This window comes from Anser cygnoides, chromosome 2 (genome assembly GCF_040182565.1).
Source record: "Anser cygnoides isolate HZ-2024a breed goose chromosome 2, Taihu_goose_T2T_genome, whole genome shotgun sequence".
Taxonomy (NCBI): Eukaryota; Metazoa; Chordata; class Aves; order Anseriformes; family Anatidae; genus Anser; species Anser cygnoides.
In genome coordinates, this window is record NC_089874.1 from 140,070,465 (window position 1) to 140,098,252 (window position 27,788).

General features: G+C 41.9%; 1 protein-coding gene across 8 annotated transcripts in view; it reads left to right on the forward strand.

Moving 5' to 3' along the window:
- Positions 1-27,788, forward strand: part of CPQ (carboxypeptidase Q) — a 185,281-nt gene that overhangs the window by 155,584 nt on the left and 1,909 nt on the right. For 2 of the 8 annotated variants that reach the window (XR_010828728.1, XM_013179960.3), the window contains exon 7: positions 4,785-4,941. Coding sequence is in view for 6 of the 8 variants with exons in the window: in XM_013179960.3 (XP_013035414.3) it covers positions 4,785-4,941 (157 nt within the window). In the remaining 2 variants the exon portion in view is untranslated. Of the gene's footprint in view, positions 1-4,784; positions 6,682-12,608; positions 12,964-20,170; positions 21,122-27,788 lie in introns of those variants that run through there. The other 6 variants (XM_066990614.1, XM_013179961.3, XM_066990613.1 and 3 more) reach the window with 5 other exon arrangements.

The window sequence follows — 27,788 nt, forward strand, 5'->3', positions numbered from 1 at the left end:
TAAGTTGGGCAGGTGCTGCACAAGGGACTCTGCTCTGCAACTGAGCACAGAATCAATTTCAGCAGCAGCTCGCTCACCTTCACTAATAGGCCAGGTATAAGGAGGTGATCTCAGGAGCTGAAAGCAGCAAAACAAAACAAAAAACCACAGCCCTCACAACAAAGAAAGCCAAGCTGCGAAGTTGGAGGCATCAGGTGGTTATTTGCATCTGACCAACTTCTGCGAGCATTTCCCACAAATGTCAGCCAAGCAAGGCAGTGCCTCGCTGCATCGAGAGAAGCAGGCCGAGCGTGCTGTAGTTCCCTAAGCACACTCATGGTCCTGCCAAAGGGCAGGCTGCTCCAGACAAAAGGCATTTCTTCCATGGCTCCTCCATCAGACCCATGCCAGTGGGTCCCCCCAGGCACTGGGGGTCACGAATGGCACTAAATATCTGCCTTTAGGTAGCTGAACTGCACCACTGTCCTAAAGAGGCATTCCTGCTACTTTGTAATGGAATTATGAATTAACTGGGTGTTATCTTACTGAAACTGTAAATGATTAATTATTTTCAGCTTTTGATTTCCAGTATTTCTGATTCAGTCAAACAATAAGTACAGCATTTTTGGCAGCTGCTTTTAACATTCCCTATTTTCATGCCATAACATTTACTACATCCAGCTAGAAGTAATTTCTCAGTAAATTCTTTATTGGCCAGCAGTGTTCCTCATGTGATTTGCATCACTGTAAATGTGAACAGACTGCAAAAGGCCGATTAAAGGGGGTTGTTTGGCAAACATCCCCTTTTCTCTTTATGGGTGTTCTTGCTCTGCAATCTGGAACACAAGGAAAGTAGCAAAGACCATAAAATGGGATAGTGGAGCACCAAGCCCATCACTTGTTTTTCTGTTTGAGTATTGTTTCCACCTGGAAATCAGAATTAAATACGTGATGCATACCTACATAATGCCTCCCTTCTGAGGATTTTTAAGTACTTAATTAGACCTTTCAGCACTCTTGTAAGGCTGTATGCTATTCACTTTGTAGGTGGCTAGCATGGAGATGGGTGAATAATTTATTGGCAGATTTATGAGGCATGGCTATTCATCTGTTTTACTTGACTGCTAGCTTATGCAGCTCGCAAAAATAAACCTCCATTTGTTACTATCTGTTGTTCCTGAGGGAAATGTCACCATCTAAACAGTAACAGCAACAACAAAAACTTAGATCATTTAAGTGAAAAAAGAATTGGCAAATGGAGTTTTGAACTTTGTATCTAGATTTTTTTTTTTTTCTGAATTCTCACTGTGTTTAAAACTTCTGGAATTGGCAAATTTGGCTTCCAGATAGACTTTGTTTGAGAAAGGTTAATAATATAGTGGCTATGTGGGATCCAGTATGGTCAGCCAGCCGATCTATGTTGAAATCTTACTGTCTGAAACATTATGCAGAATTCTCTCCCTTTCTCCTATATTCTGTAGGATGACTGTTTATATTCTAAGCATTTTTTCTTTTGTTAGTGTTTTAGAAAAAGGGCTGTAGCATCCTGCTGACTTTATTTAGGTAATTCGACATGACTGCAGTCTGCAGAGTATCTCAGAACTTCCCTCCTCACAGTCATCTGCACAGGTTCATCTCAGTCCTGGATGCATTTGCTGGTGAAGGGGCAATATTCAGCATCTTCCCACAGCCTGGCGACCTCTGGAAGCCATAAATATCTTCTGGCAACTCACATTAGTACAGGGGAGCCTCAAGTTTGGAGTAGGAGACATGAAAATTGCTTGCAGTTATACCTGTGCCTGAGGGTGTATCATGTCTAGAGGCTTGTGTGAGGTGCTCACCTGTGAGCTTCTCTTGTATTCAAAGCTAAGAGTATAGATTTTCACTTTTGTTTCTGATTACATAGGATAAAACTACTTTTGTGGGGTCTTTTCATTAGTTTCATAAGATGTTTACAGGTCAGTGGCTCAAATGATAGCCTAAGACATCGAAGAAACAATGTGGCCAGTTTCGGAACCCTTCAATATTTTCTCTGCTCACACACTGCTCACACACTCCCTGACAAATCCTTCTGCCAGAGTTCTTACACAGTAATTGCTGATGTCAAAGTTAGATCATTTTCTGATTTTTAAATCAATTTAGAGAAACAAATCTATTTCAGCATTTTGGGGAGTTAAACATTACAAAGGGAAGGGTATTTATCCTTGTACCATTCGCAGAGAAAAAACACTACTCTCTAAGTCCATAATTACTATGATTAGTGGAATGTCTACTACAAATTCCAGACAACAAATTTTTACCCTGAGTCTTATAAAAATGCTCAAAAACTATAATGGATTTTCCTCAGTGACTTAACTCATAATGCATCTGTAGGGCAGAATTCCATCAGTTAAAGAATTTATCATAGTTCAATTACTTTATGGTTGTATATATTTAAAAGAATTCAGAATAAAATTTTAAAAGTGAGTATGAGTTGACATAAATTCAATGCTAAAATTATTGGAACATATTTCAGCACCTGTAACCAACCCAGTGACTTCAGTGGGATTGCATTGGTTCAAGTCGGTGGCAAACAAGTCTCTTAAGAGCAAGAAGAGACTCTTAAAATGAAATCACAAACTGTATAACCATATGCTGCAGCATTTGGTCTTTCTCTCTTATGAAGGGATCTTCATTCCATATGGGATGGACTTATAAAATGTGTTACCTTTCTTTTCTTTCGCCCTAAAATAGCAGTGAAAGAAGCAGTCCAGGTCAGTTCCCATCATGGCAGTAATTGCGTAGCGAGAGCTGGACTGTGTCCAGAATGACTATGTGAGCAATCAAAACATATGTGTTGTAGGAATGTATGGTTATGCTGTGAGAAATGTTGGTTTCATTCTCTTCAAAGGCTTCAGGAATCTCAGTGAAACCAATAAGGATCATAATAGTAAGTCTTACAAACACACGTGAATTTATCAAAGCCCTCATCATCTGATGCTGATTTTCTACTCTGTGTAAATAAATATATTAATATTTATTTATTTATATGAATAATTTATTTCATCTTTATAATCAAACAATCCTGTTTTTTTCTGTATTACTTGACAGAGTAGGAGTAATCTCAGTCTGTATTTCTGACTGGAGCCTATAGCTCTTACTCTTGAGCTTGTATCAGAATTTGTTTTCTCAGTTCCACGACTAACCAGGGAGTAGGGATCTTCTGTGCTAGGTGCTTCCCACACAGAGAGCTGTGGACCTTCTAGCCCTGATCAGCTTGTAGAGGAAATGAATCAACACAAAGGAGTTACAAGCATTGAATCAGAGTGGTGTTGGCAAATAGCATATTTTCAAATTTTTGTGTGGAGTTCTGTTAGGATGGGAGGGTTGTTGAGAGAAAAACAAAGCAGATGGAAGCTGATAAAATGGAAAGATGGAAGCTGTGTCCAGTAATGGGCTCTTTGTTATGTGAGACACGGAGAGTCCACCAAAGGGCCATGAAGATGATGAAGGGCTGGAGCAGCTCTCATAGAAGGAAAGGGGCTGGGACTGCTCAGCCTGGAGGAGGCTCAGGGGACCTCATCACTGTCTGCAAATCCCTGAGGGGAGGGAGCAGGGAGGACGGAGCCAGGCTGTGTCAGTGGTGCCCAGTGCCAGGACAGGAGGCCCTGGGCACAAACTGGCCCCCAGGAGGCTCCCCCTGAGCACCAGGAGCCCTTCTGTGCTGTGCGGATGACGGAGCCCTGGCACAGGCTGCCCAGAGGCTGTGGGGTCTCCTCCTTGGAGCCCTTCAGAAGCCGCCTGGACGTGGTGCTGGGCACCCTGCTCTGGGTGTCCCTGCTTGGGCACGGCTGGCACCGGGTGGCTCCAGAGGGCCCTGCCGGCCTCAGCCACCCTGGGAGTCTGTGATAAAACCACAAAGAAGAGGCAGAGATAATGAACTCAAAGGAACTGGAACGAGAAAGGAAGTCAAAGAGGGGCATAGGAGGTTGGACCAGGAGATTGGCCAAAATGAGAAGCACAAATACCACACCAGCATCTCTGCTGCAGCCTCTGGTGGGGCAGCAGCTTCTGCTTCTCTTGCCTTCGGTCTACTTTGAGGCTTTATTTGTGCTGCCTGAGCCCACACAGCTTGAGGCAGCTCAGTCCTTTCTGTGCCCGTGGGCCCCAGGGGGAGGCAGCTGTTCCTGACGAGGAAGAACTGTGCCTTCACCCAACTTGCCTTGCCCCTGTTTGACAAGGGCTCCTGACAGCTGCTGGAAGGTAGGCCCGGCTTACCTCGGGCTATCTGGAAAGCTGCAGTGAAACAGCACAGCGTCGTCACGAACTGAGGCTCAAAAGTAAAAGCAGATTCCAAAAGCTTTCCTCAGCGCGGATCCCAGCAAGGAAAGGATTCATAACGAAGCAGTCACTAGCCATCTGAGCAGGCATAAATATTGATATTGCTTCTCACAACTAAAGACACGGTTTCTGCGGGATTAAGAACAGAAGGAAGTGCTGCCACGTGGGGGTTATTGCATGGATTTTCCTGGTTGGACTCTGGTAATCGTAGAGGAAAATGGATGTGTACTGTTACTGAGGAAACAAGCCTCTCAGGGAAGTGCAGCTTTTCCCCGGTGTGAATTTTTGCTGCCTCGTGCTCCCTCAAGTCAATTAACCTAAAACCTACAAATGGCACATGCCATGGCTCCGCACAGTTATTATATGGAACTTTATACAGTTGCATGTGGATTCAATAATAAACAGTGCAGGAATGGATTCAAGTTTATATTCCTCTTTAAATATTTGTGTTCCTATAATGGAATATTGCCCATTTTTCTCCATAGGTGCCAGCTTGCGTGATGACCTCAGTAAATACTTCTGGTTTCATCATTCTCAAGGGGACACGATGACAGTTCAGGATCCAAACCAGATGAATCTCTGTGCTGCTGTTTGGACTGTTGTCTCCTATGTAATTGCTGACATGGAAGAGATGTTGCCAAGGTAATAAAACAGCAAGAAATAAGATTTCTGTTCTTCAGTAAAGGTTGTGAGTCCACTAATGCATGTGGTCTACAGCTGTAGGAAATTCCTTTTTTTCACCCTGATTTTGCACATTATTGTATCTGTTTCCCTCAAAGTTACATACTCCTTTACACATTCCTGATTCTTTTTGCTGTTTTAATGTTTTCCATTTGTGATTTTCCATTCAAATTTATTTAAGTGCTTTTTAAATTTTCGATGAAAGTATGATACCTCTCTGTCATAGTAAAATATTCATTTCTATACAAACTGATCCTGTGCAGCAGGAAAAAATGTAAGGAAATAAATTCATTGCATCAGAATAATTATTGTATTGAGTTAGTGAACATGTTTATGAGTTAATTTTCTGCCTTTCAATCTGTGCATTCATATGATATTCTATTATCAAAACAGCCTTTTCTACTTACTCTTTTAAGGCAATACTGTATTTTTCAGGCTCTAGGACAAATTAATCATAGAATCATTAAATGGCTTGGGTTGGAAGGGATCTTGGAAGATGATCTAGTTCCAGCCCTTCCCTGCTATGCGCAGGGATGCCACCTTAGCTGTTCTAATGGTAATATATAGTAAAATGGTCAGTTAATTGTCAAACTGGTAAAATGGTATGGCTTTAGATAGCTCAGTCAGCCCCTACTGCTGAATCTTAATAAAGGTTGCTTCATGCAAGACTCGGATAAAGCAGGACCTAGAGGATAGAAAGTCAATAACGGGATTTCCAGCTCTCCAGACAGCAGCAGCTCCTGTGTTTCTTTGGTCACCTCCCCATGGAAATCTGTGCCTGTCCTTTTCTTTCTGATGGAAAACTCACAGTAGTGACATGCAGAGAATTGTGTGTGGCAGTTTTTCTCTGAAATGCCATGTTGTTTCAGAGACAGCCATCACAGCTGTGATTTGTGACCTTCACTACTTGCCAGCTGATGTCCAAATGAAGTGTAAGAGCAGATTTTGGTTCATGCTGCTGAAGCCATTCACAGAGCTACCCCTGTCTCTTTGCTGGGATGCTCTTCCCTGCTGGAATTTAGGCAAGAGGACGCTGGTACATGAGCACTTTTAAGGAGGAGTGAACCTGGGAATTTGATTATTATATACTACCCTGTGGTTTGGTTTTGTTTGGTTTGGTTTGGTTTGTTGTTGTTTTCTTTGTTAGTTTGGTTGGTTTGGTTTTGCTTTGTTTTTGCTTTGTTTTGTTTGTTTTGCCTTCCTGCTGAAAGATGTTTTATATTCAGAGTTTTGGAAGTTTCTGTAAAGCAGATAAAGACTGGTGTTGGGGAACATTTTAGAGCATATGATTTCTTCTCATTTCTTTGTGACATGGTGCTTGTTTGTGGTTTTAAATTTTACAACAAGTAGACTTGCTGATGTGACTAACTGCTGCAATATAATCAATGCAAAACAACGGATGTAACAAACAACACAGAGTATTAAACCAAATGGCAGGCAATCTCATGTGCTGTTGATCAGTTCTGTAGCTGAGCAATAGCTTAGTGATGGGCCATTCATTTTTATGGAATTAATAACTGTGATACCTGTTTACCATGATAAACCCCCTAATAGTGGTTTTACATCACATTTATTAAATATTTCAATTTTCCCTCCAGATCATTTCAGGAACATAAAAGCTGCCTGAGATACTCTGCTATTTCTTTTTGAAGAAACAGTATTGAAATAAAGTTGGCAAAAATGTCCTATGCTTTCAAGGCATGTCGTGTGTGTGTGTGTGTTCATTTTTCCTTACTTGTTTGGCAAGAGCAAAGCTAGTGATGCTCACTGCTGACATGCCCTCAACTGTCTCTGAATCCAGCCTTTTGACCTTCATAGAATACATCAACTCTCTTCTGCATCCTTTTTCCTCAAGGTATGCTGCTGTCTACGTCAGAGGTTCAGAAGGGTTTTCAGTGAAGTTAAATTTATTGTTACAAGTCTTCACCTGTGCTCACCTGAAAACAGGGTTTATTTGTGTTTTTCTCCATTGGTGAAGGAAATCCTTAATTGCCTTAAGTCAGGCAGAGCATCTTTGGAATCAGGAGTGCTCTCTGGAGCGAAGAACAATGATGCTGTATGCACGTTGACTCCAAAATACATCCCAAGACGTGCTTGTTGGCTCATAGGTTAAATAAGATAGATAGGCCATAAAAATTAAAACCATAGTGCCCCCAAAGAAAATTTAACCTTCACAGCAACTTCAGATACGTAGTTCAGGATAGAATACTTGCAGAGCACATTTTGAAAAAAAAAATATATATATATATATCAAGAATCAAGATTACAATCTTATTTTTATATTAACTGAAATTAACTTTTATATATAAAATATATGTGTATTATATACATATATATACATTTTATATATATATAATAACTTTTATTTCTGGATTTGATTTTTCAGAAATATTTTTTTTTTCCTTATAAAATCTGGTTTTGATTAAAATAAGACATGGTCTTTTTGATTCACCTCTTCTATTTGGTCTGATCTGCAGTAGTTCTCAGATCTTAACTTTTGGCTGTTCACAGCGCTCTCCTGATAACCTTGCCTGTTCAAAAATTTCCATAAATGGAGAGATGTTAATAAATTTCTTTCCTTTCCCAGTGGGTTTTTGTACCTGCTGTGCAATGGCTCATCATTATTCCTGCTCAGTGAAGCAATTCTGCTGTATCAATTTATGGCAATTAAACATATATAAGTTGATCAATTTTCAATTCAAAGAACTTCTTAAGTGATACAGGTCTACCAACATAATTTTCCCTTCCACTTGTACGCCACCTCTCATCTTTGAGTAACCTGGTTGTCTTACTTCAGTTGAGAAAATAGTAGTTGAGAATATTATGTGTATATCATTGTCAGGGTCACCTGTCATAAATTTGTGCTTTTGGTAAGTATTTTGACGTCGTTCTAAGATAAAGAGACCATGTGTATGTTTCCCACTGATAAAATAAAATGTTGTCAGCTTTGGACTAGATTGCTTTTTGCCTGCAAAGGTCTGTGAGCTTAGAGCTGAAAAAAGAGCAGTAGTATTTAAATATGTGTCAAAAAATTTAAATTTCAAATAAACATTTTCCTGAAGGTATTACAAATCTCTTGCATCTGGTGAGAAGAAGGGAGGCCCCTGGGTAGGCTTCCTTTCTGCTACAACTCAAAGCTTTCAGACACAGTTACAGAGGGACGAGTCAGATACATAATTCATTTACCCGACCAGACTATAGCACAAATGCTGATGAAAAGTCTCTTTTCAATACTGCATAAAGTAACATAGGTAATTTTGCCAGTAATAAAAGAAAAATTATAGGATTGGGAACAAATTTGCTGCTTTTGTCCTTTGTGTGTCAAGACATTATTGGAATTTCACTGCCACTCTTTGAATGATTTAGTTTTATATGATCCCACAAGAGTTTTACTCTCTTAAAATAATTAAAACCAAAGGAAGGGAGTTATTTCTTTGGGCCAAGAGATGAAGCTGTTCTTCTGCTTTTACACTGCAAACATCTCTGGCTGCATATTTAGTTAGTATGCTTCCCCCATGACAATTTGAGACACTTCCATTTACCATGAGTAAATATCAAGCTGATCTTGATATCTATATCTGTCTCATGAAATATACATACCATCTAAATGTGCCCAAATGATTAATTTACTGCTGTGTAATGATTAGCATAAAAATCTCATCACTGCACAGGATAGAAATGTTACCACTAATCGCTGGTTGAAGTGAACAATGTTTTCTGCATAGAAATTAATGATGCATGCATCGCAGCTTACCCTCGAATGGGAAAATTCAAGACTTTCTGGAAGAGAAGCTTCTTGAATTTGTTTCTTCTCTTTTCAACTAAATGATATGAGAGCCGGATCATGTATGATAGAAAGGAGTAATATTTTGTGCAGTTACTTCTGGAAGTTGCAGCCCCTTTGTATGAAGGTTTGGCCAGCTACAGAACTGTGATACGTAATCACAGTTGTTTCATAAATACATTCGGCTAGCACCTGATGGAGGCCTTAAGGCACCTCCTTTCTTATTAATCTGCTTTGCCCTTGGAGCGGGGACCTCCGTGACAGCTTAATATCCAGCTCTGTTTTTGGCTCGCAGTTTGATTTCACTTCAGGACAGACCAGCCTCCTTTATTTATGTTACATTTTTCTTTTCCAAGGCTTTTTGGTCTTTCACTCTGTCTTTCTCAGTGTCTGTACAGTGATATGGACACTAGGAGTGACTGACTGACTGAGAAAATCTGCACATTTTATGCCTCGGGGCTCAAGAACTGCAAGGTACAGTTGAGATGACTCTGAAGAGCACATTGGTGAGAGCTCCATCAGGGCCACCACTTGCCCTTATCACTGGCTACGGTACTGGCAGGCAGAGCTTTGTATGGAAACTAAAGAGGGAAGCTCCAGAGGAGAGACCACAAAAATTAGAGCAAGATAACACAGAGGCAGGGACGATGGCTTCAGGTACTGGTTTTTACTCTGCTGTGCTGGGTGAGCAGAGAAGCACTACCTGAACCTGCCTCAGATTCAGTGGTCAGTGGTGGCAGTGATGTTTGTCCTATTCTCTCATGCTTGGGGTAGCCTGAATTAACAACCCAGTATTAAAATTCACGATGCATGTGAAATGCAAGTTCGTAGCAGAGTTGAGCTCCCATTGGAAGACAAGAATAAGACATAAGGGATGTTTAGCCACATGAGAATTCATCTGTAAAATGTGTGTGTTTTAGGAGTTACTATTTGCATATGCATTACTTGTATTATTTTCTTTTGCATTGCTATTTGCATCTGCTATTTGTCATGACAAACAATAAGAAACATTCCTGATAATGGTATTTCGAAATAGAAAGTGGTCGTTACGTGTATCTGTTTTAAAGCAATGGCACTTTGCATCCAGGAGGGACGTGGGACAATTGTGTGTGTGTCCATTACACACATAGCGCTATTTATATATTTCATTTCACAGTTGTGCACTGTCACACACGGACCAAGTCTCTTTCCCAGTCACCGCAGACTACTGGTGATTTTTCAGTATTATTGTGGGAAGCCTTTTTTAATGGGAAAAGAGAGTAAGTCATTTATATTTTTTACCCCAAAACCGCACAGCCAGTCAGTCCTAAAGCTAAGTTTAGGGTACAGAAGTTCCTACATTGCCCAAAGCGTACTGCCTGTAAATGAGATGTCACTCTCTTTTTATACTGAGATCATTTTGAAGCTGAGGTGTAAAATTTTGTGCAAAAATGATGTTTTTGAGTCAGTACACAAATTCAAGAGAAAGAGATGAGAAAGTCATTTTTATGTTTTCCATCATCTGAAAAACTTACTAACTTCTGGAAGGAAGATAAGGAGGTCTACACCCTTTATATGAACCTTAAAAGCTATTCAAACATAGCAACACCCCTTTCCCTCTCTATGCATAATACAGGAAAGCTTTCTTATCCTGAAGGTTACATCTTCATTTCTGCTTTTTATCGAAGTATATATCTTACCTGCAGAATTTACCAAAAAAATACAATAAAATAAAAATCTGGATTAAGAGAGTGGCAACTATATTCTTTAGTCTTAGTTGGAGCTGAGATAAAAGTACTTGCATGCATCTTGGTAAATACAAAAAGTCTTGTGAATGGACTGTATATTTAGGAGTCTTTAAAATGTGATTTCACTGCGGTTCTTTGTGACTTGTGTTATAATTTCTGGAATTTTTTGACTTCAGTTTTGTGAATATGATTATTCAATATTTTACTTACCCTAAATCATCTCTACCGCTGCCTTTTCTGGGTGTATTATGTCAGTGATACAGCTGCAGAGAATTTGTGTCTTATTGCCTGTACTTAAAAGCAACTTTCCTGTTTCTTTTATAGTTCAAGTTGTCATGTTTGATTTTGCTTTAAATTTCTATCACTAGGACAGAAAAGTATCAAGGCTTTTAGTATCATATACAATGTAGAGAGGCTAATGATTGCTCAAAAGCAGATAACAAAATATCTACATTTTTAAATAAAATTGCCATGCTGTTGTTTCTGTGCCTGTTATCAAGCTTTAGCTCATCAGTAAGTTGAGTTTAATAAAAGGAATTACTAGAAAGCGAGTCATGGGACATTTAACCATGCAGAGTTTAACAAGCATAAATCACTGCATAGTTTCTGAATGGAAATAAAATGTTGACTGCTCTACCCCTCCAAATTGCTCCTCGTAGAAGCAGAGAAGGCTATAAATATCTATAGGGAAGTGCATGCTTCTCTTCAGCAGTGATTCTCAATGCTGAGCTCTGCACAGTATTTATTTTAAGTCTTTATAATGTAGCCTGAACCTCGACCATGAAATGTCGAGAAGCAAATGCACACTAGTTGTGAATTCCTATATGCCCTTTTTGGCATGGTAAACAGGATATAGCTCTGCTGGGAACGGAGCCTGGCTTTAATATTACTCTCCCTCCATGCAGGGGTCCTTTTGGCTGTAAGGGAAGCTCATTGGAAGGATAAGTATGAGCAGCAGAATTAATTACCTTAAAATTTTGTCTTGTTAGTTCTTCATAAAATGATGAAAATGCATTTTTATGTACAAATACCTTTAGCTTGTTTAAAAGCTGACCTTAGTTCTTGGCATGTGAAGTTGCTGAAACCTGTCTTTGTTCATCTCATAAAGAGTAGTGTTTCCGTAGGTATAAGATCAAATATTTCAGTAAACTCTGTGTAAGTACCATATGCATTAAACAGCAACCTATCAACGTTGTAAAAATGAGACTATTAAGAGACATAAATTTCTAATTATAGAGGATTCATTTGGCAAGTTGATAGAAGGGACTGGACTTGATAGAAGGAAGTCTAGGCTTTTGATTAAAATCTTCTTTCAGATATGTCACACTGAGCATTCACTTGAACTCAAAGGACAAATTAGAGCAAATCTGCGTCTACTTGTCTGTCGATCAAACTCCCAGCAGTGCGTGTTGGTATCAGCAGGGGCTGCTCCGCAGGAGGCTGGGTGGTTCCAGATTTCTCCATCCCCTACGTGTTTGATAACACACTGCGTGTGCTATATTCCTGGCTATAAGTACTGTGGAAGCTTGAATTTATGGGGTGAGGACCACAGGCATTTGCTGGGAATGTTCTGCAAGAAAAGAGTGATACAGCTGTGCCCGACACCGGGTCTTTGTGTTATAAATAATAAACCAGCCGTTGGTAGCTCAGCCACTCGTGTCAGCCTGGGTGGTTGCCCCATATCCCATGGTAAGGGCGATCACCCCAGGCCTCACGTAGAGAAAAGAGAACTGAAGATTGATTGACCCCAAGCTCCTTCCACACAGCTAATGCGGGATCACCACAGAGACCCCGCTCAGCCCCTGGGTGCAGAGGGCTGTTGCATCCATGGCACTGAAATGGGAGGAGAGTTTTCATGCTTGGTGACTGTGTGTAGGTGAAAATTTATTTATTTATTTATTTTCCACTCCAAATGGTTGAAGTTCAGGAAGAGCTTGGGGTCACAGGCTCTTTTTTTTTTTTTTCCTCACAAATAGCCTGAATTATAGTTCAAACTGCAGCACTTGTATGTGTTTTAAACTTGGATTCGCAATGGATTTGTAATATATGACATTGTCATCACACTGTGAAATCACTGAAGTCGAATACTTTTCATGTTCCGTATCTCTGCGTTTCAGGCCTGTGTCTAAACAAGCAGGAACAGGAATGGCTGTCAGTGGAGTGCTTGACGGTATCTTCAAAGCAGAAGAACTGAGTAAACATTTGCTGTGTGTGCTTTATTAGGTGTCAACGAAAACTTTATCCCTCCCATCCTCATCTGTGACGTGATGGATGGGGAAAACCTTACTGCTCTGTGTTTCTGCCATGGTTAGTCGAGTTGCTGCTGCAGTACTTCTAAATCTGTTTGAGGTGTGAGATTATACAAGACATCAGGATTTGGCAAACATCAGAGGGGTTGCAAATGTACTAACGTTGTTTATTGCACGGTGTTTATGATCCTTTAAAACAGAAGTTTTGGAGTTTTGCACTATCTGCAGAAATGTTATAGTGACCGGCTAAAGCTTTCGGAGATCTCTGTTAGTTGTAAAATAGCAAAATGAAATTAAGACCTGTTTTTTTTTTAACTTATCAATTTTAGATTCCTCTGTAGAAAAAAAAAAAAAAAAAAGAAAAAAAAATCAGCACAGTATAAAATAGCTGTAGGAAGAATTCCCAGAGTTCTTTTGATTTACACTGACTAAAAATATGAAGAAATGAAGATAGAAGCTTCAGATAAGCATTGGTCACGTCAGTAGGAATTTCTTTTAAAATATTTGCAAATGTGCACAGATGGTATTGGGTGTTCTGCACTGTAGCAGGGAAAGCAGTTTTCCCAAAGTTATTGTGATTTCTACAAAAATCCTTCTGTTGCCATTAATCCCCAGCATTCTAACAAGCTCCAAATTTACTGCCATGCGGTAAAAATCTGCTTTCTGGCCACTTTTTTTCCTTCGGATCAGCTCAGTCTGGTGGTTTTAACATAGGACAATAAAGCAGGAACTCCCAAGCCCTAATCCTGACTCGGTAACCATCTTGCTGGGTGGTCTTGGCACACCCTACAGGTACGTCTCCTGTGTGGATTTAATCTGTGAAAAATAAAACCAAAAAAGGTCTATTTCCTAGACTGGATGCTATCAAAAGCACGGAACACTGTTTGTTCAAATGAGGAATCCTTTATCTTTGGTCATAACCCGAAAGCAGCTGAGGTTTTGGCATCACGTAATTACGGTCCATAGGTGAGTTAACTTTGCAACTAAACAATAACAGCTTGGCTAGAATCTAAATACCATTGTGGCCTGACTTCACTGTGACTGATTCATAGTTTGGAATGGAAAACATACCAGAATTTTGTGGGTTTTTTTGACCTCAAAACAGATGAAACCTTGGAGTTGTGGAGTGTTTTCTGTTGGTTAAAAAATTGGATCCTCTGCATGTGAAATTGTAGACCTTTCCCTTCAAAGACCTGAGCAGAGACTTCAAGAAAGTAGCATCAAGAGGAAAAAATAGAAACGTTTAGTACAAAAATCATCATGCGTAGTAATACCGTGAGCCTGTAAAGAGGGAATGTATTCCAAAATTGAAGTGTTGGTTGTTTGGCTGTTTCCAAAAATGAGAGTTAGGTTCCACCCTTCTGCGTTATTCTGGACAAAAATCCACACAAAGCTTACATATGCTGCTTCTGTTCATGGTGGTTACGGAGCCTTCAGTACAAATAATTAGGAGTCATCCCTCATAAAGTATTACAAGTTAGTGAAATGTCAGAGGATTTCCCTCTATGTTCAGTTTTATTACAAATTCTTTTACTTTCCTTTCCATTTCCTTAGTAGATACAATTAATGACACTGAAGGCTTCTCAGGGTATAAATTAAAGTGAGAATTTGAAGTAATGCCAGTGGCTTAAGAAGACTGTTTACTGATAACTCTGTTTTCAAGCTCCTGAATACATCAATTACTTGCTTTTTCACCTGCCAACCCCTGCCTCCAGATTTGATACGTGGTATTAACTGCATCACTTTGCTAAAGGAAATTACAACAGAACTTAGTTATATAAAACTGCTCTTTGTACTTTAGGTGAAACTAAAATTCAAAACGACTTCACGGCTTCAAATACTTTTTTCCAAATGCTTTCATTAAAAGTCAATTTCAATTTGTGTCACTAGCAATGCGCATATTCACAATTCACACAGCCAAAAAACAAAGCAGCATGAGGAGAATTTATTCCTCCTGCAGGCAGTCAGGTAATCCAAATGTTTTGGGGAATAAAGTCGAACCAGCAATTACGTACAATGGATCTGAGATGCTGCTCCCCTCTAACTGGAGTCAGGCTCCAGATTTCAGAAACCACATCAGTTTGCCAGCAAGGACCACCGAAACCAATTTAATGCCACATGACAAAGAGAAGGAATGAACACCGTATTTATGTCTTGCATTTAGTGTGGAAAAATACCTCGACATCTTTAGGGAAATGGGATGTATAAAGTAAAATGCCAAGAAGTGCAAGTGGGAAGATGAGAAATTTGTAATGCGCCCACGTACAGTAACATAGCACTATCGTACCTGAGGCACTCAACTGTTCCGTGAGCTGGAAAAAATAAAGAGGAAACTGAAGACCAAAATGCCTACTTTTAGTGCAACTACATAAGAAGTTAGAAGTTTGAATCCAGGAAACACTCCAGTTGCCTCAGATGTTGTTATAGGACCAAGACTTGGGCTGGCTGATGGCAGGCTTGGAAGTTTAAAGCAGCTTTAAGCAGACCTAAGCCAGCTGGAAGGAAGAAGTGTACAAGTGATGGGTTCGTTACTGTTCATCACCCAAGTAGGTGAAAATCAGCTGATCTCGGTGCACTTTTATTAGGATTCTGGTTCAAGGGAAATTGGAAACAACAACCCTTGGTGCCAGAACTCTTGTACGAAGTTGTGGTTGGAAACTGCAGTGTGTAATATTGCTGTAGCAGGGCTTTTCATCTTTCTTTTTCCTTTCACAGAGGATTGTTTCATGCAGTCAGTTCTGAGTCTTTTGTCAAGGTTTACTTTAAAGTTTGGAATTGATGGGCTTCCCACTATTTCCCCTGAGCAAGTTTTCTTTGCAGCGAATCTCCTCTGCAAACTTCTTGGAGCTTGTAACTGACCAGTGGGATAACACTGGTGGTCAATGTGCTTGCACAATCTTCAGGCATAAAAAATCTGCCCTTTGATTTGTCATCTAGGAGAAAATGGAGTTTGTGTGACTGCAGATGTTGATGATTTATTTATATTGCATGCAGTGATTCTTAATTGAAGGAAGAAAGGGAGAAAAGCCCAACTGTTTTGCTGCTTCTCCAGCTCTCTGAGGTCAGCTGCCTTCGTGGGATTTCAGCAGCAGCAGGAGGATAACAGGTGGAAGGAAAACTGCTGCATGGATCATGGGGGCAGTGCTCTTCGGCCGTCATATCACTGTGCTATTTGCCTTCAGTATGTCACTAAAAATTCAATATCTCAATAACACATCCAGAGCAGGCTTGCGAAATCCAAAGGGCATTTCTGGCTCACCTGTCATTATAGAGGAGACTCTGAAATGTCCAGACTTGCATCCCTTCCCCCCAAAGGGCTTTAGGTAGGACTGTAGGTTGCTATCTAATACTTCAGTGTAAACAACAGGAATAAGAGTGCATCAAAGATTGTTTTTACACTTTAATCTTTAGAAAGAAAAAAATGATTGCACATTTTTGATCATGGGTGAAGCAAAATATACTGCACAGTTGAAGTGACACGTTTTGCAGCAGGAGAAAGGTGTGGTTGTGGGAGATAAAAGGAAGGTGCACATTTTCTCACTACTGAATTTTTCTGATGATGTATCTTACAGCAAATCTCTCTTTCGTGTTTTAAGGATTCATAATTCAGGTCAAATTAAATAGTCAGCTGATTTGCATTTTAAAGAATAGTGTGGTTAATAAATAGAAAGAAGATCAGAGAGCTATGATGTAGCATGTCCTCTGAAAGTTTCTTAATGGCAGTTAATGAAGAGAACTTCAGAATCAATACATGACTTTCCTGGGAGCCGACGTAAAGTCATTAAGACAGGAGTAATATAATGCAAGCTAGGGTGCTTGCAAGAATTCAACCATTTGCATCCTGGGCACTTTGCGTCTGAGGTAAAAGATCAAAACTTCTGCGAAGCAAAGTGTTACAACAGTCTAATTTGTGCAAAACAAGAGCTTTCACGAGAAACTGAAAATCATTCCCTCAAGGTGGCTGTATCATTTTGGCAACATTTCACAAAAAGTTGCATTCTCTTCTTGACTGGCTGCAGAGAGATAGACGGAGTTTTGTTTTGTTTTGAGAAAACTCGCTGCTATCTTCCTTTGTGCTGTGTGAAATGAAAAGACTGTTGCTGGCACAAAGGCCAGCCCTGCCGTGAGTGCTGTATACTGTTTTTCATTGTGTCGCTTAAAGTCTTTTATTTCCCACCTCTCCCCACCTCCTAGACCTAGCTACGAAGCCCAACAAGACCTCAAAGCAAACAAGATTTTAATGCAACAAAAACAAAACCCAGCTATATTTTAAGACTTTAAAATATTTTTCTTTCTTCATTCGCACAGCTACCTATTTACCCTCAAACCCAGGCAGTCTCTGTGGTTCAAGTTGTTTACATCAAGAGACTCCTCTCCATCCCCATCTTCCAGTGGTGCTTTCTGGGCACTTGTATTAACTGTCATGTACTGGTGCAGCTTCGTGGTGTTCTGGTGCAATGTAGAAAAGTCTCATTACAACTAGAAAAGCTCTTGAAATTTAATTTTTAGAGTTTTTTTTTTTTTCATTTTTTTTTCCATGTTGCTTCCTTTGGGTTTGGATGGTGATAGGCAGCGAACATCCCTTTAATCCTGACTGTGTCTTTGGGGAAACAATAAAAAATAAATAAATAAATAAATAAGTAAATAAATAAAAAACACAGAGAAGTTGCCCAGAGAAGCTGTGGATGCCCCATCCCTGGACGTGCTCAAGGCCAGGCTGGATGGGGCTTTGGGCAACCTGGGCTGGTGGGAGGTGTCCCTGCCCATGGCAGGGGGGTGGAGCTGGGTGGGCTTTAAGGTCCCTTCCAACCCAAACCATTCTGTGAGTCTGTGAGTCTATGAAAACAACCAGAGGAAAGCCTGTCCCTTGAGACTTGAATATAAACAAGTGCTCCCTGCTGGGACTTAGATTTGGCATGGCACTAGGGCTCAGAAAGGATCAGCGTTACAGCTTGCAAGCCAGTGACTGGCATGTGTTGCTCCTCAGACTGAGGGAACTTCCACGAAGTTGGACACTGAGCACAGCTTTCTGTGCTGTATTTTCCTCTGAGTCTCAAGTCTGAAGAAACCCCATACTCTCAAAGGAAACTCAGTTATAAAACTGCTGTTTCTCTTGGCTTCATGGTGAAGATGTGGTGGAAAAAGTAAGTTCCTCAGTGAATTTAGGTTGTTGCTATATATAGACCTAGTTCTGTGTAAAAACAGAGGAGATTTGGGAAACCTGATAAAAAAATTAGAAGGCACAAAGCCAGTTACAATCATTGTGATTTTGGGTTTTGTCGAGGAGAACCTATAATGTATTTTATGGAGTATTTAGAGCTGACATTTTAGTAAAGCCAGTTGCAGATCTTGAATGCACAGAGCCAGGCTAGCTCCACTCACTGCCAAATTCAAACACCTCAGCTGCTGGGCCTTCTCCACAGTCATCTTGCACTAATGTACTGTAATGCCTACCCTTACACAGAGTTGTAGAAAGTGGTGCAAGATCACACTAATATCTCCAAAATCAATATCTGAGTGAACTGTATCCATTTAGTGGTATCGGCTGACCCTTCCAGCTGAATGGCTGGAAGCAGCCATTTGTAACTGAAATCCATGTTTACCCAAGATTTTCTACTTACTTGAGAAGCAATTGTAGGTTAATGGTGCCTTTGGCTGGCCAGCCCTGAAGCAATCCCAAACGGTCCCTGGCATTGGCTCCTGGTCCTTTGGAAGGACCACAAGTGAGGGCTACCATCGCCTGTGCAGTTTCTGAAACAGGCTACAGCTGTAAGACACCAGGGCTGGAGAATAGGAGTTTGCTGGCTTCTGGCCATGGGATTTGTTTTCCCAATAGGCGAGCAGCTGCTTTGGCTCCACATGGAGGTGTAGGAACAGCAGTGGGTCTTTCCACAAGTCCTGAGATAACCCGTGTCAGCACGGTGACAGACCAGTGGGTGAGGCACAGCCACCATCCCAGTCTACCCGTTTGTAGTCTGAAAGATATTCCTTGGCATTGCTTCCTTTCCAACACTGGTAAAGGGAATGTTAGCAGTTTCAATGTTAATGAAATATACAGCAAAGTACAAAAGTGCCCTCTGTTTGTTAGATGATGCTGTAAGATGTGGAGTGTTCTTATATCAGGTGTATTAAACATAAAATACAGATCTTGCTTGCAAATGCATATTGCAAAGACTATCATGTTTTCTATCCTGTGCTAAAGCTTATTAGATGCACAAGGAAGATATTTAGAGACACATTCCTGACTTAAAGTCACTGGTACCTATATGGAGGGAGGTAAAGCCTGACAAAAATCAGACCGTGCAGTTCTAGAAGTTATTAATTGCACAGGTTGGTTTAATTTAAATGCATTTTAAAAAAAAAAAAAGTGTTTTTTTACTTATTTTTTTTTGTAAGAACATGAGAGTAGGTCTACCCTTTTATTTATTTACGTATAGGAAGGAGTTAGCTGAATGTAGGCAGCAGCTGCTTTGATTGGCCTAGTAAACTTTTTTCCATGTGTAAAAGGCAGTGTAGAAAATATACCAAGAAGTTCTTGGAAGAGGAAAGTAGTAGGGAGAGGCATTGTGAAAAGAAGCATAAAAGAAGAGCCAGAACAGAGTTTATTTGTCTAGTTCATGTAATTCCCCAAGCTACAGACTCCTGCTTTGCAGATAAATAGAGCCAGGGTCTTCATTCCTCCCCATACGAGCAGGAAGAAGCTATGCACCACACAGAGCCTTCAGCAGCATCCCTGAGCTCAGCTGCACCCACACTACATTTGTGTTTTTGTTGTTGTTGTTGTTATTTTCATATACAGATGAGAAGGAGAGGATTTTCCTTCTGCCTTCTGCATTTGACTTTTTCTTGTGTCAGAGATATAATGGACATCCAAGTGAAAACCAGGCTGCAGTGCAAGGTGATTGGCTGTGTTTAATAAAAATAAGTCCTTGATCTTTCATTTTTATTTTACTTGCTCGTAGCAGATGCTGTAGAAATCACAGAAATTTGACTTCTTCCAGTTTCTTCTGCAGTCCTTTGGAGAAGGAATAGAGCAGACCCTTTCATGCAGCTTTTCTGTTCTTCACAGCAGGAGGCCCACATCTCACTGGATCATCTAAGAAATATTGCATTATCAGCTCCTAATCATGATTCTCAAGTAAATAATTAATCTGAGAAGTAACTGAACATGCTGGAAAATTTTGGCCTGTGCAGTGGTTGGAAATAAAGGCAGATCTTATTGGAGATCCCTAGAAGATGTGACATTTTACATATGCACGTGAATGTAGGTGGTGACTCCCAAATGAATGTTGAATTCTTTAAAGAAGGAACAAGTAGTATTAGTTATAATTAAGTAAATGGATCTGTAGTGTGTTAAGGCCTAGTGTTTGGGATTTGGAGTTCAGAATGGATGCTTTTGTTTGACTGCCGATGGTTTATTTCCCTGTCAGGAGTGCCCATGGCTGCCCTGGGAAAGGATTCCCAGCTGGGGAGAGCCCAGGCTGCTCGTTTTGCTGGGCTGAGGTCAAGAAGTGTCCTCTGTCTTGGGCGTAGGTCGAATCCCGGAAATGAAGGATGCTGGTGAAGGAGAGAGGGCAGTTCTTCCACCTGCAGAGAAGTTTTCCACAGCAATAGAACTTTCCGGAAGAAAACAGAGGCTGTGAGCCTTTATCCAGTCACCTGCCAAGAGCCCACGTTCTCATCGCAAACTCCAAATTTCTTTTTGTATGCTCTGGAAGTGGGTATGACTGCGATGCATCACATCATGGGAGCAGCGTAATTTAACATCTTTGTTGGTGACATGGACAGAGAAATTGAGTGCACCCTCAGCAAGTTTGTCCATGACACCAAGCTGTGTGGTGTGGTCGACATGCAGGAGGGAAGGGCTGCCATCCAGAGGGACCTGGGCAGGCCTGAGAGGTGGGCCTGTGTGAGCCTCCTGAGGTTCAACAAGGCCAAGTGTGAGGTCCTGCATCTGGGCCAGGGCAATCCCAAGCACAAATACAGGGTGGGTGGGGAATGGGTTGAGGGCAGCCCTGAGGAGAAGGACCTGGGGGTGGTGGCGGATGAGAAGCTCAACATGAGCCAGCAATGTGTGCTTGCAGCCCAGAAAGCCAACCGTATCCTGGGCTGCACTAAAAGCAGCGTGGCCAGCAGGGTGAGGGAGGTGATTGTCCCCCTCTGCTCTGCTCTTGTGAGACCCCACCTGGAGCCTGCGTTCAGCTCTCGGGCCCCCAGCACAAGGACATGGATCTGTTGGAGAGAGTCCTGAGGAGGCCATGAAGATGACCAAGGGGCTGGGCACCTCTCCTATGCAGACAGGCTGAGGGAGCTGGGGTTGTTCAGCTTGGAGAAGAGAAGGCTCCAGAGAGACCTTACAGCGGCCTTCCAGTGCCTAAAGGGGACCTGCAGGAAAGCTGGGGAGGGACTCTGTCAGGGGGTGTAGGGATAGGGCAAGGGGCAATGGCTTTAAACTAGAAGAGGGGAGAGTTAGATTACATATAATAAATAGATTCTTCATTGTAAGGGTGATGAGGCACTGGCACAGGTTGCCCACAGAATGCCCCATCCCTGGAGGTTCTCAAGGCCAGGCTGGATGGGGCTTTGGGCAACCTGGGCTGGTGGGAGGTGTCCCTGCCCATGGCAGGGGGCTGGAACTGGGTGGGCTTTAAGGTCCCTTCCAACCCAAACCATTCTGTGGGTCTGTGCTTCTATGATTCTATGCATGCACTGATCAGCTAGGACCATGTTACAGACAATAATTTTGTTCCAGGAATTTCTGACAGCATTTGTTGTTGTCGTTTGTTTTTCACAGCACTAACATATTAATCGCATTAGGGAGTGTAACAAAAACCTCAGCTGAATTGACCCAGTCTTCCTGTCTTTTCAAATCTCTCCTACCATAATGCACTGAAAAATAAAATAATTTGAAACAATAAACTTTCATCTCCTTCCCACACCTGCATTCAAAATTAGAGTAGGCCTGCAGGTCCTAATTATTATGATAAGCAATAATTAATTTAGATACCTATGAGTCACCATTAAAACTTAGAGATCTCTAGCACAGTAAGTCTGTGTATGTGCAGGTAAATGCCATACAGAAAATCCAGTCCTAGCGGCGCTGAAGTTCTGTAAGCAAGGGAAAAACTTTTAAACTCAAATGATCATACTGGACCTGTGTTTTGTGTACTTGCTGTATAAGGCAAGCCCTTATACAGATTGCATATACTATTGGCCATACCTGTGAATAGCCAGATACGATCTCAGCTAAGTTTCCAATTTGCTTCTAGCCTCCCTGTTTTTTTTTACTTAGACAAACATTTCATTAACTTCAATGGGAGCACAGTCCAACCTTAGCATCAGGCCCTGGGATTTAAAACTGCAACTCTATAATTAAACATACATTAAAACATCCACTAACAGTTTTGGTGGTGATGGTTGTTTTGTTAGTTTTTATGATTATTTTTTTTAACGTTTTGTTGTTGTTGCTTTTGTTTGTTTGTTTGCTTTGTTTCTAAGTAGTTGCACAAAGAATACTGATTAGAAATCTGAAATGCCATTGATTTGAACACTGTTTGGGGAACGATGGGTGGGAAAGAAATTGCAGTGCAAGCTTCACAGTGTGTACTTCCTGGCTTGCACAGTACATGCCTATAAAGAGAAATTGCTGTGGAATGCCTTTCCTGCAAAATAGCTCCATTTTCATGCATTGTAGAGCTTCATCATCTTCTCTTCCTGGGCTGTATTACTTTACATCCATATGAAACATTTTCAGTATGTAATTTCAGCAGGATCTCCACAACTGATTTCCTTTTTATTTGTCAAGACATTACTTTTTTAATCATCTCTGTTAATGAAATATTCCTACAAGATGATGTAAAATAAATTAACCTGATATCAACTCATATTCTTGTATGTGAATGGCTGAGTTCAAGGTTGCATTTTTTTATGACATAAGTATCTATAAATGGATATAAGAATGCGGTTTGATTACATGCCACTTAAAATAGCAAAGATGTTACAACTGGACCTGGTGGAAATTTTCTGCATGAATCATCTTCTTTTTTCCCCAAAGAAGGAGTGACATTTATGGAAAGAATTCATTTCCTTCTGAAGTTTGGGAAGGAAAGAGAATCATCACAAATAATCACTTAGGTATTTCCAGATTTGAGACTTAAATGGTTTTTATTCCTTCATTTTTTCTTCATTCATGGGGATCTTTCTTCTCCTTTGCAAATGGCAGAGTAGGTCTCTGGGCTATGAGATTCTGAGGTCTTATTCCCCTCTCACCAACTTTTCAAACAATGAGGATATAGAAGGGAAAGTTCAAAGGTAAGACTCCTCAGATATTATCTATTCTAATGAGTTCAGGAGAAAACTTACAAAATCATTTTCAAAATTCTTTTTTATGTATATTGGTTTGTGGTGTTTTTGGATGTTATGTTTCTTTGAAATTGTCCCCTATCTGTTTGTTTCTTTTTCCCTTTATTCAGCTCAACCTTTTGACAGTATCTTGAAATACCAAAACACAGCCTAGCATTAAATTATGCTATGGTGAAATTATAAATATAATACAACAGATTAAACACAGGTGGACTTAGAGTTGCAGCAAATCTCTGCATTTTAAGCTGGATTTCAGTCATATTTAGAGCTGTGATTTGAGTTGCTACATGATAGGCTAAACTTTTCCCTGTTCGTCATCTCGTGCTGCCTGTTTGCAGTCTGTAATTACCAGCTGCATCTCTGCCTGCCTCTCCCAGCCGCGTGGAGTCTGAGCGTATTGCTGATTCTTCAGAGCTGGAGCAGTCACAAACTTCAGGCTATTCCTATTACCTTTGCCCAATATCCAGTTCATCATCTGTGATGACCAGTTGAAATACTGGGTCCCAAAATACAGCCACTCCTCTTCTTTCCCTCCCTTCTCTCCCTGAGGGTCCCTCTCTGATCAAGCAGCCCTCTGCACTGTCCTGGAGCTGAATGTCTCTACCCCCTGCTCGGACCAAGCCCATGCTGGCACAAAACAATTCAAGGCTGTTTTTTCTGACAGTCTGGGCCCTTTGCACACAGCACAGAGTATTTCCATTGCAACTTATTGATTTCTGGTAAAGTGTGGCCTCCGTTCATAACCCTTTGCTGTTTAACAGCCCACATTAAAGGCCGTGTAAATTCCTTCAGAAATACCAGTGGATCAAAGGAAAAGCCAGAGTGTTGATTTATCCTATGGAAGACACAGGGAAGGGACACAAGCTGCCTTCCCGTCCTCTGCAGAGGAACTGGTCACAATCTCTCTGTCCCTAAAGGGCTGGTCCCACCACCACCAGCAGAGGCAGAGCCTTCAGCTGCTCTGAGATGTGGATGCCTTGTAGAGAAACACTGGAGCAGAAGAAATTCATGAAGGGGGATCGTTCCTAAAGGCCTCAGCCAGACCATACCCAAGTGAGTGTGTGATGTGCCCATGTTGACCCTTCCAGGCACCAGCAAGCCCCAAACCTGCCCCCAAATCCAAGATCCACATCTAAAAACACACCATAGAGCCTGCAGGGAAGTCTGCTGCCTTTGCCTATATTCCAATATGTTTCCATTGTTTGAGTTCCTGGGCTTGTGACAGTTTTCTGCTGCGGTTGGCCTTATGGCTGGTCCAAGACAGGGCCTGAGGGGCTCAGTCATCCCTCGGAGCTTTGGTTTCAACTGGATGCAGCAGAAGCACAACCTGAAGGTCTTATGGACAAAGACAATGCTTAAGCTTTAGTCTTCACTCTGCTCTAGCCAGCACCCGGGAGGAGATGGGAGAAACCTCTCTCTCCCCATCATGACCACCAGTGGTCAGAAACAGGAGGGCTGGAAAAGGAGGCCCGTAGAGCAAGGGTATGTCCACTATCCAAAAAAGTACTGCTACCCACAGAGGCCATTCTGTCCAACAGAGAGGAGCAAATGTGGTGTTTGGAGATGAAACCACATATTCTGAACTAGATTTCAAATACGGACTGAAGACCAGGCTAACCAGTACCTTATTTTGAGATAAGACAACATTTTTCTTGTTGCATGGGCCTGCACACATGCACATCACTGTGGTTTATCAGTCTTTAAGTTGGTCCGAGAAATGGGGAGGTGAGGCCAGGATGGAGAAATAAGAGTCAGAGATGCCGTACAGCCAGAAGAATGGTCCATGAGCAAACCTAGCTGTTGCTGCAGTCTTTTCATATGTTGTCTTCTGGCAAATCAGTCAAAACCAGAAGATGGTGGGTAGCCTTGCTGAGCCAGCCAATTCTGGCATCTTCTGATTTGTAGCTGTGACCACAGTGTAGTAGCTCACACATCACTTCTGTGGAGGGAACATCACCTGGGCATCCATGTGGTAGTGGAGGGAGCATGTTTCCTGCAGGCAGTCTGCAAAGGGAAAGCCAAAAGGGCAGATTCTGTCACGATACCCTCAAGAGCACGGTGAAGACAATGTGTTGGGTTTGGCCTCTGGGACACTGCAGGGGCATTCTTACTGTGCAGCCACAGCAAAGACGGGTCAGGGTGGGGACGTGGCTTTGGGGTAGGGTGGCAAGAACTTGAGCTGATGGGTGGGACACAGCATGGGTTGGAGGGAAGCCGTACAAGCAAGGAATCAGAGCAGTGTTTCTTTTTAGGACTGTCACAAGTGCAGCGGGGGGTGAGTTCTTTTGAAAAGTGCCTTCCACTAAAGTGCTGATGAAGTATTTCAGAAGCAAGCTAAGCAAAACCAAACTAACTAGCACTGGGAAATAGGAGATCCTTATGGACTGCCCACATTCTTATTTCACCCAGCACTTTAGCACCCAGATATCTGATATTTTCTCAGTATGGATGGTCCATTGGAGGTGGAGGGAGACATAGGTGGAGAGCTCAGCCTGGTGGCCAGGAATCCCCTGTTCACCTCTGCTCCATTCTCTCCTGCGTGGCCACGGGCAACTGGTTGACCTGAATTCCTGTCTGCCTTAATGGGGGACACCTCCCAGTTGAGTTATCAGGCTCAAGTCATGTAGAATTTGTAGAAATGCAAACTGTCTTTATTTCGTGTTTATAGGATGGCAGGAACCTTCACTGTTACGTGACTAATATGGATGGCTCCATGTCTGTGGGTTGCCTGAAAGGTGGATCCGTTGTTGACCAGCAGCAGCACTTATAGGAGATTTGCATCTTGAGAAGAGTTGAGCTTTAAGTGAATCATAATTTACCCTTGTTACCCTTGGTATAACACAGAGTTGTGTGCTGCTACTTAAATATCTTTAAGTAAAAGTTTTGGTGCAGTAGATTCGGCTTAAAACATAGCGAGTTGCTGTGAGGGTATGGCATGAAAGGGAAAGTCAGGGGCTTTCCCACCAGCCCAGTGCTGTCTATAGGAGGCGGCTCAGGAGAGGAGAACCTCTTGCTCTAGCACAGCCAGGTACAGAAAGAGGTCTCCTTATATCACACCTTTTCCTGGGCTTTTCTGGAGCCCTCTCAGCTTTTGCCACTAGCCTCATGCTGACATCCTGAGGGATGCGGAGGAGGGGAGCCTGCTCTCCTGAGCATCCCCAACGCTGGCTGGGGAGAGCAGTGGGCCCTTCCCCTGGGTTTCACTGGGAACTGCAGCATTGCAGTGCCCAGCTTCCAGGTTGGAGACCTAGGGCACAGCTTGGGCTGCAAAGGGGATTTGGGGCAATGAGCCGGGCTGTCAAGGTCCTGGTTGGCTCCCTGGCATGCCTTGTGCTGTGAGATGTTTCTGTTCTTCACGCAAAGGCTCTTATTAGCAATGGAGGAATCAGTCTTCATTCATAGGTGGGAATAGACACCTGGAAGAGGCCAGGAGGCTGCAAAACACTTCTGAGCATCTTCAAGGTAAAAAATACTGAGGCAGTGAGTGTTACGTGCTGGTAACAGAGCAGAGAGGGAACACAAAACCAAGCGGATGGGACAAGTGCACTGTAGTCAGCTGAAAGTGTGTGAGGAAATAGCTGCATTATTATTAAAAGACAGATGCACTGGGGAGTCCAAAGCCTAAAAGTCCCTTCATTATCAACCTAAAGGCTCCAACGAGCTGTGGCTAAAATATGAGATATCAGCCCAACAGGTCTGTTTATACAGACTTCTCCAAACAGATCTCCTGTCAGAGCTTTTGCTCCTGCAAAATCTTTCTTTTCTCTTGTGTTTTGATTTCTTTCATCTTAAAGGACATTCTGCCATTTCCCAATCTGTAAATAAAACTCGCTCTGATAAAGGTCGCCAGCTCAGTCTCCGGGAAGAACTGCCCTGCAATGAAAGGCAAAGCCAATTCGGGACTTGCCAGCGCTGCCCTTTGAAGCCTCTGCTGCCAAGGTATAATGAACATTGTCCAGCTCCTGGCACCTGCTAAACCTGCAGGAACAGCAGATCTTCCCCGTGCAATTTTTCTGTGCAGCAAAATCAGGATTTCTGGAGCTTTATAATGGGTCAGGAGAGTGCCATGGTGGGCAGAGTCGAAGTGCACCAGGAAAACATCCCTAGTGGATTTGGTGGTGCGTGTTTTGCTTGCCATGCATGCTGCGTGTGTGTATGCTGGAGTGCAGCGATCCCCTGCCAAAAGCCAGCTCCTTTGGCAACTCCTGCCTGAATTCCACGGGAAAATATTTGGCAAATCACACGCTGACATGTTTATCTTGTTAGCTGTCAGGATGAGTAAGTGTGCAAGCTGAATGCTATCATTCAGCTTGAATGGAGAAATAGCTACTGCTCATGAAATCTGACACAATAAACATATTTTCAAACATGGCTTTTGTCAGATGGGTATTTATCCTGTGTTCAGCCCCTGTCATAAGTGACCCTAAATGGACCTGTGCTCACTGGCAGCCCCAAGACCCAGCTTAGGGCTCGCTTGGTGACACTGTGCAATCCCGGGACAACAAAGCGACCCTGTTGCTTGCTTATAAATGACGGATTGAGTTAGCTCCTGCCCCGGCAGATATACATTTACATGTCTTCTAGCATCTAATTACACAGAAGCATCCCACAGAAAGCTCATATTTGGGCTTTTAATGCTAATCCAATAAAAAAAGCAATGCAGCCATTTCAAGATAATTATGGCAT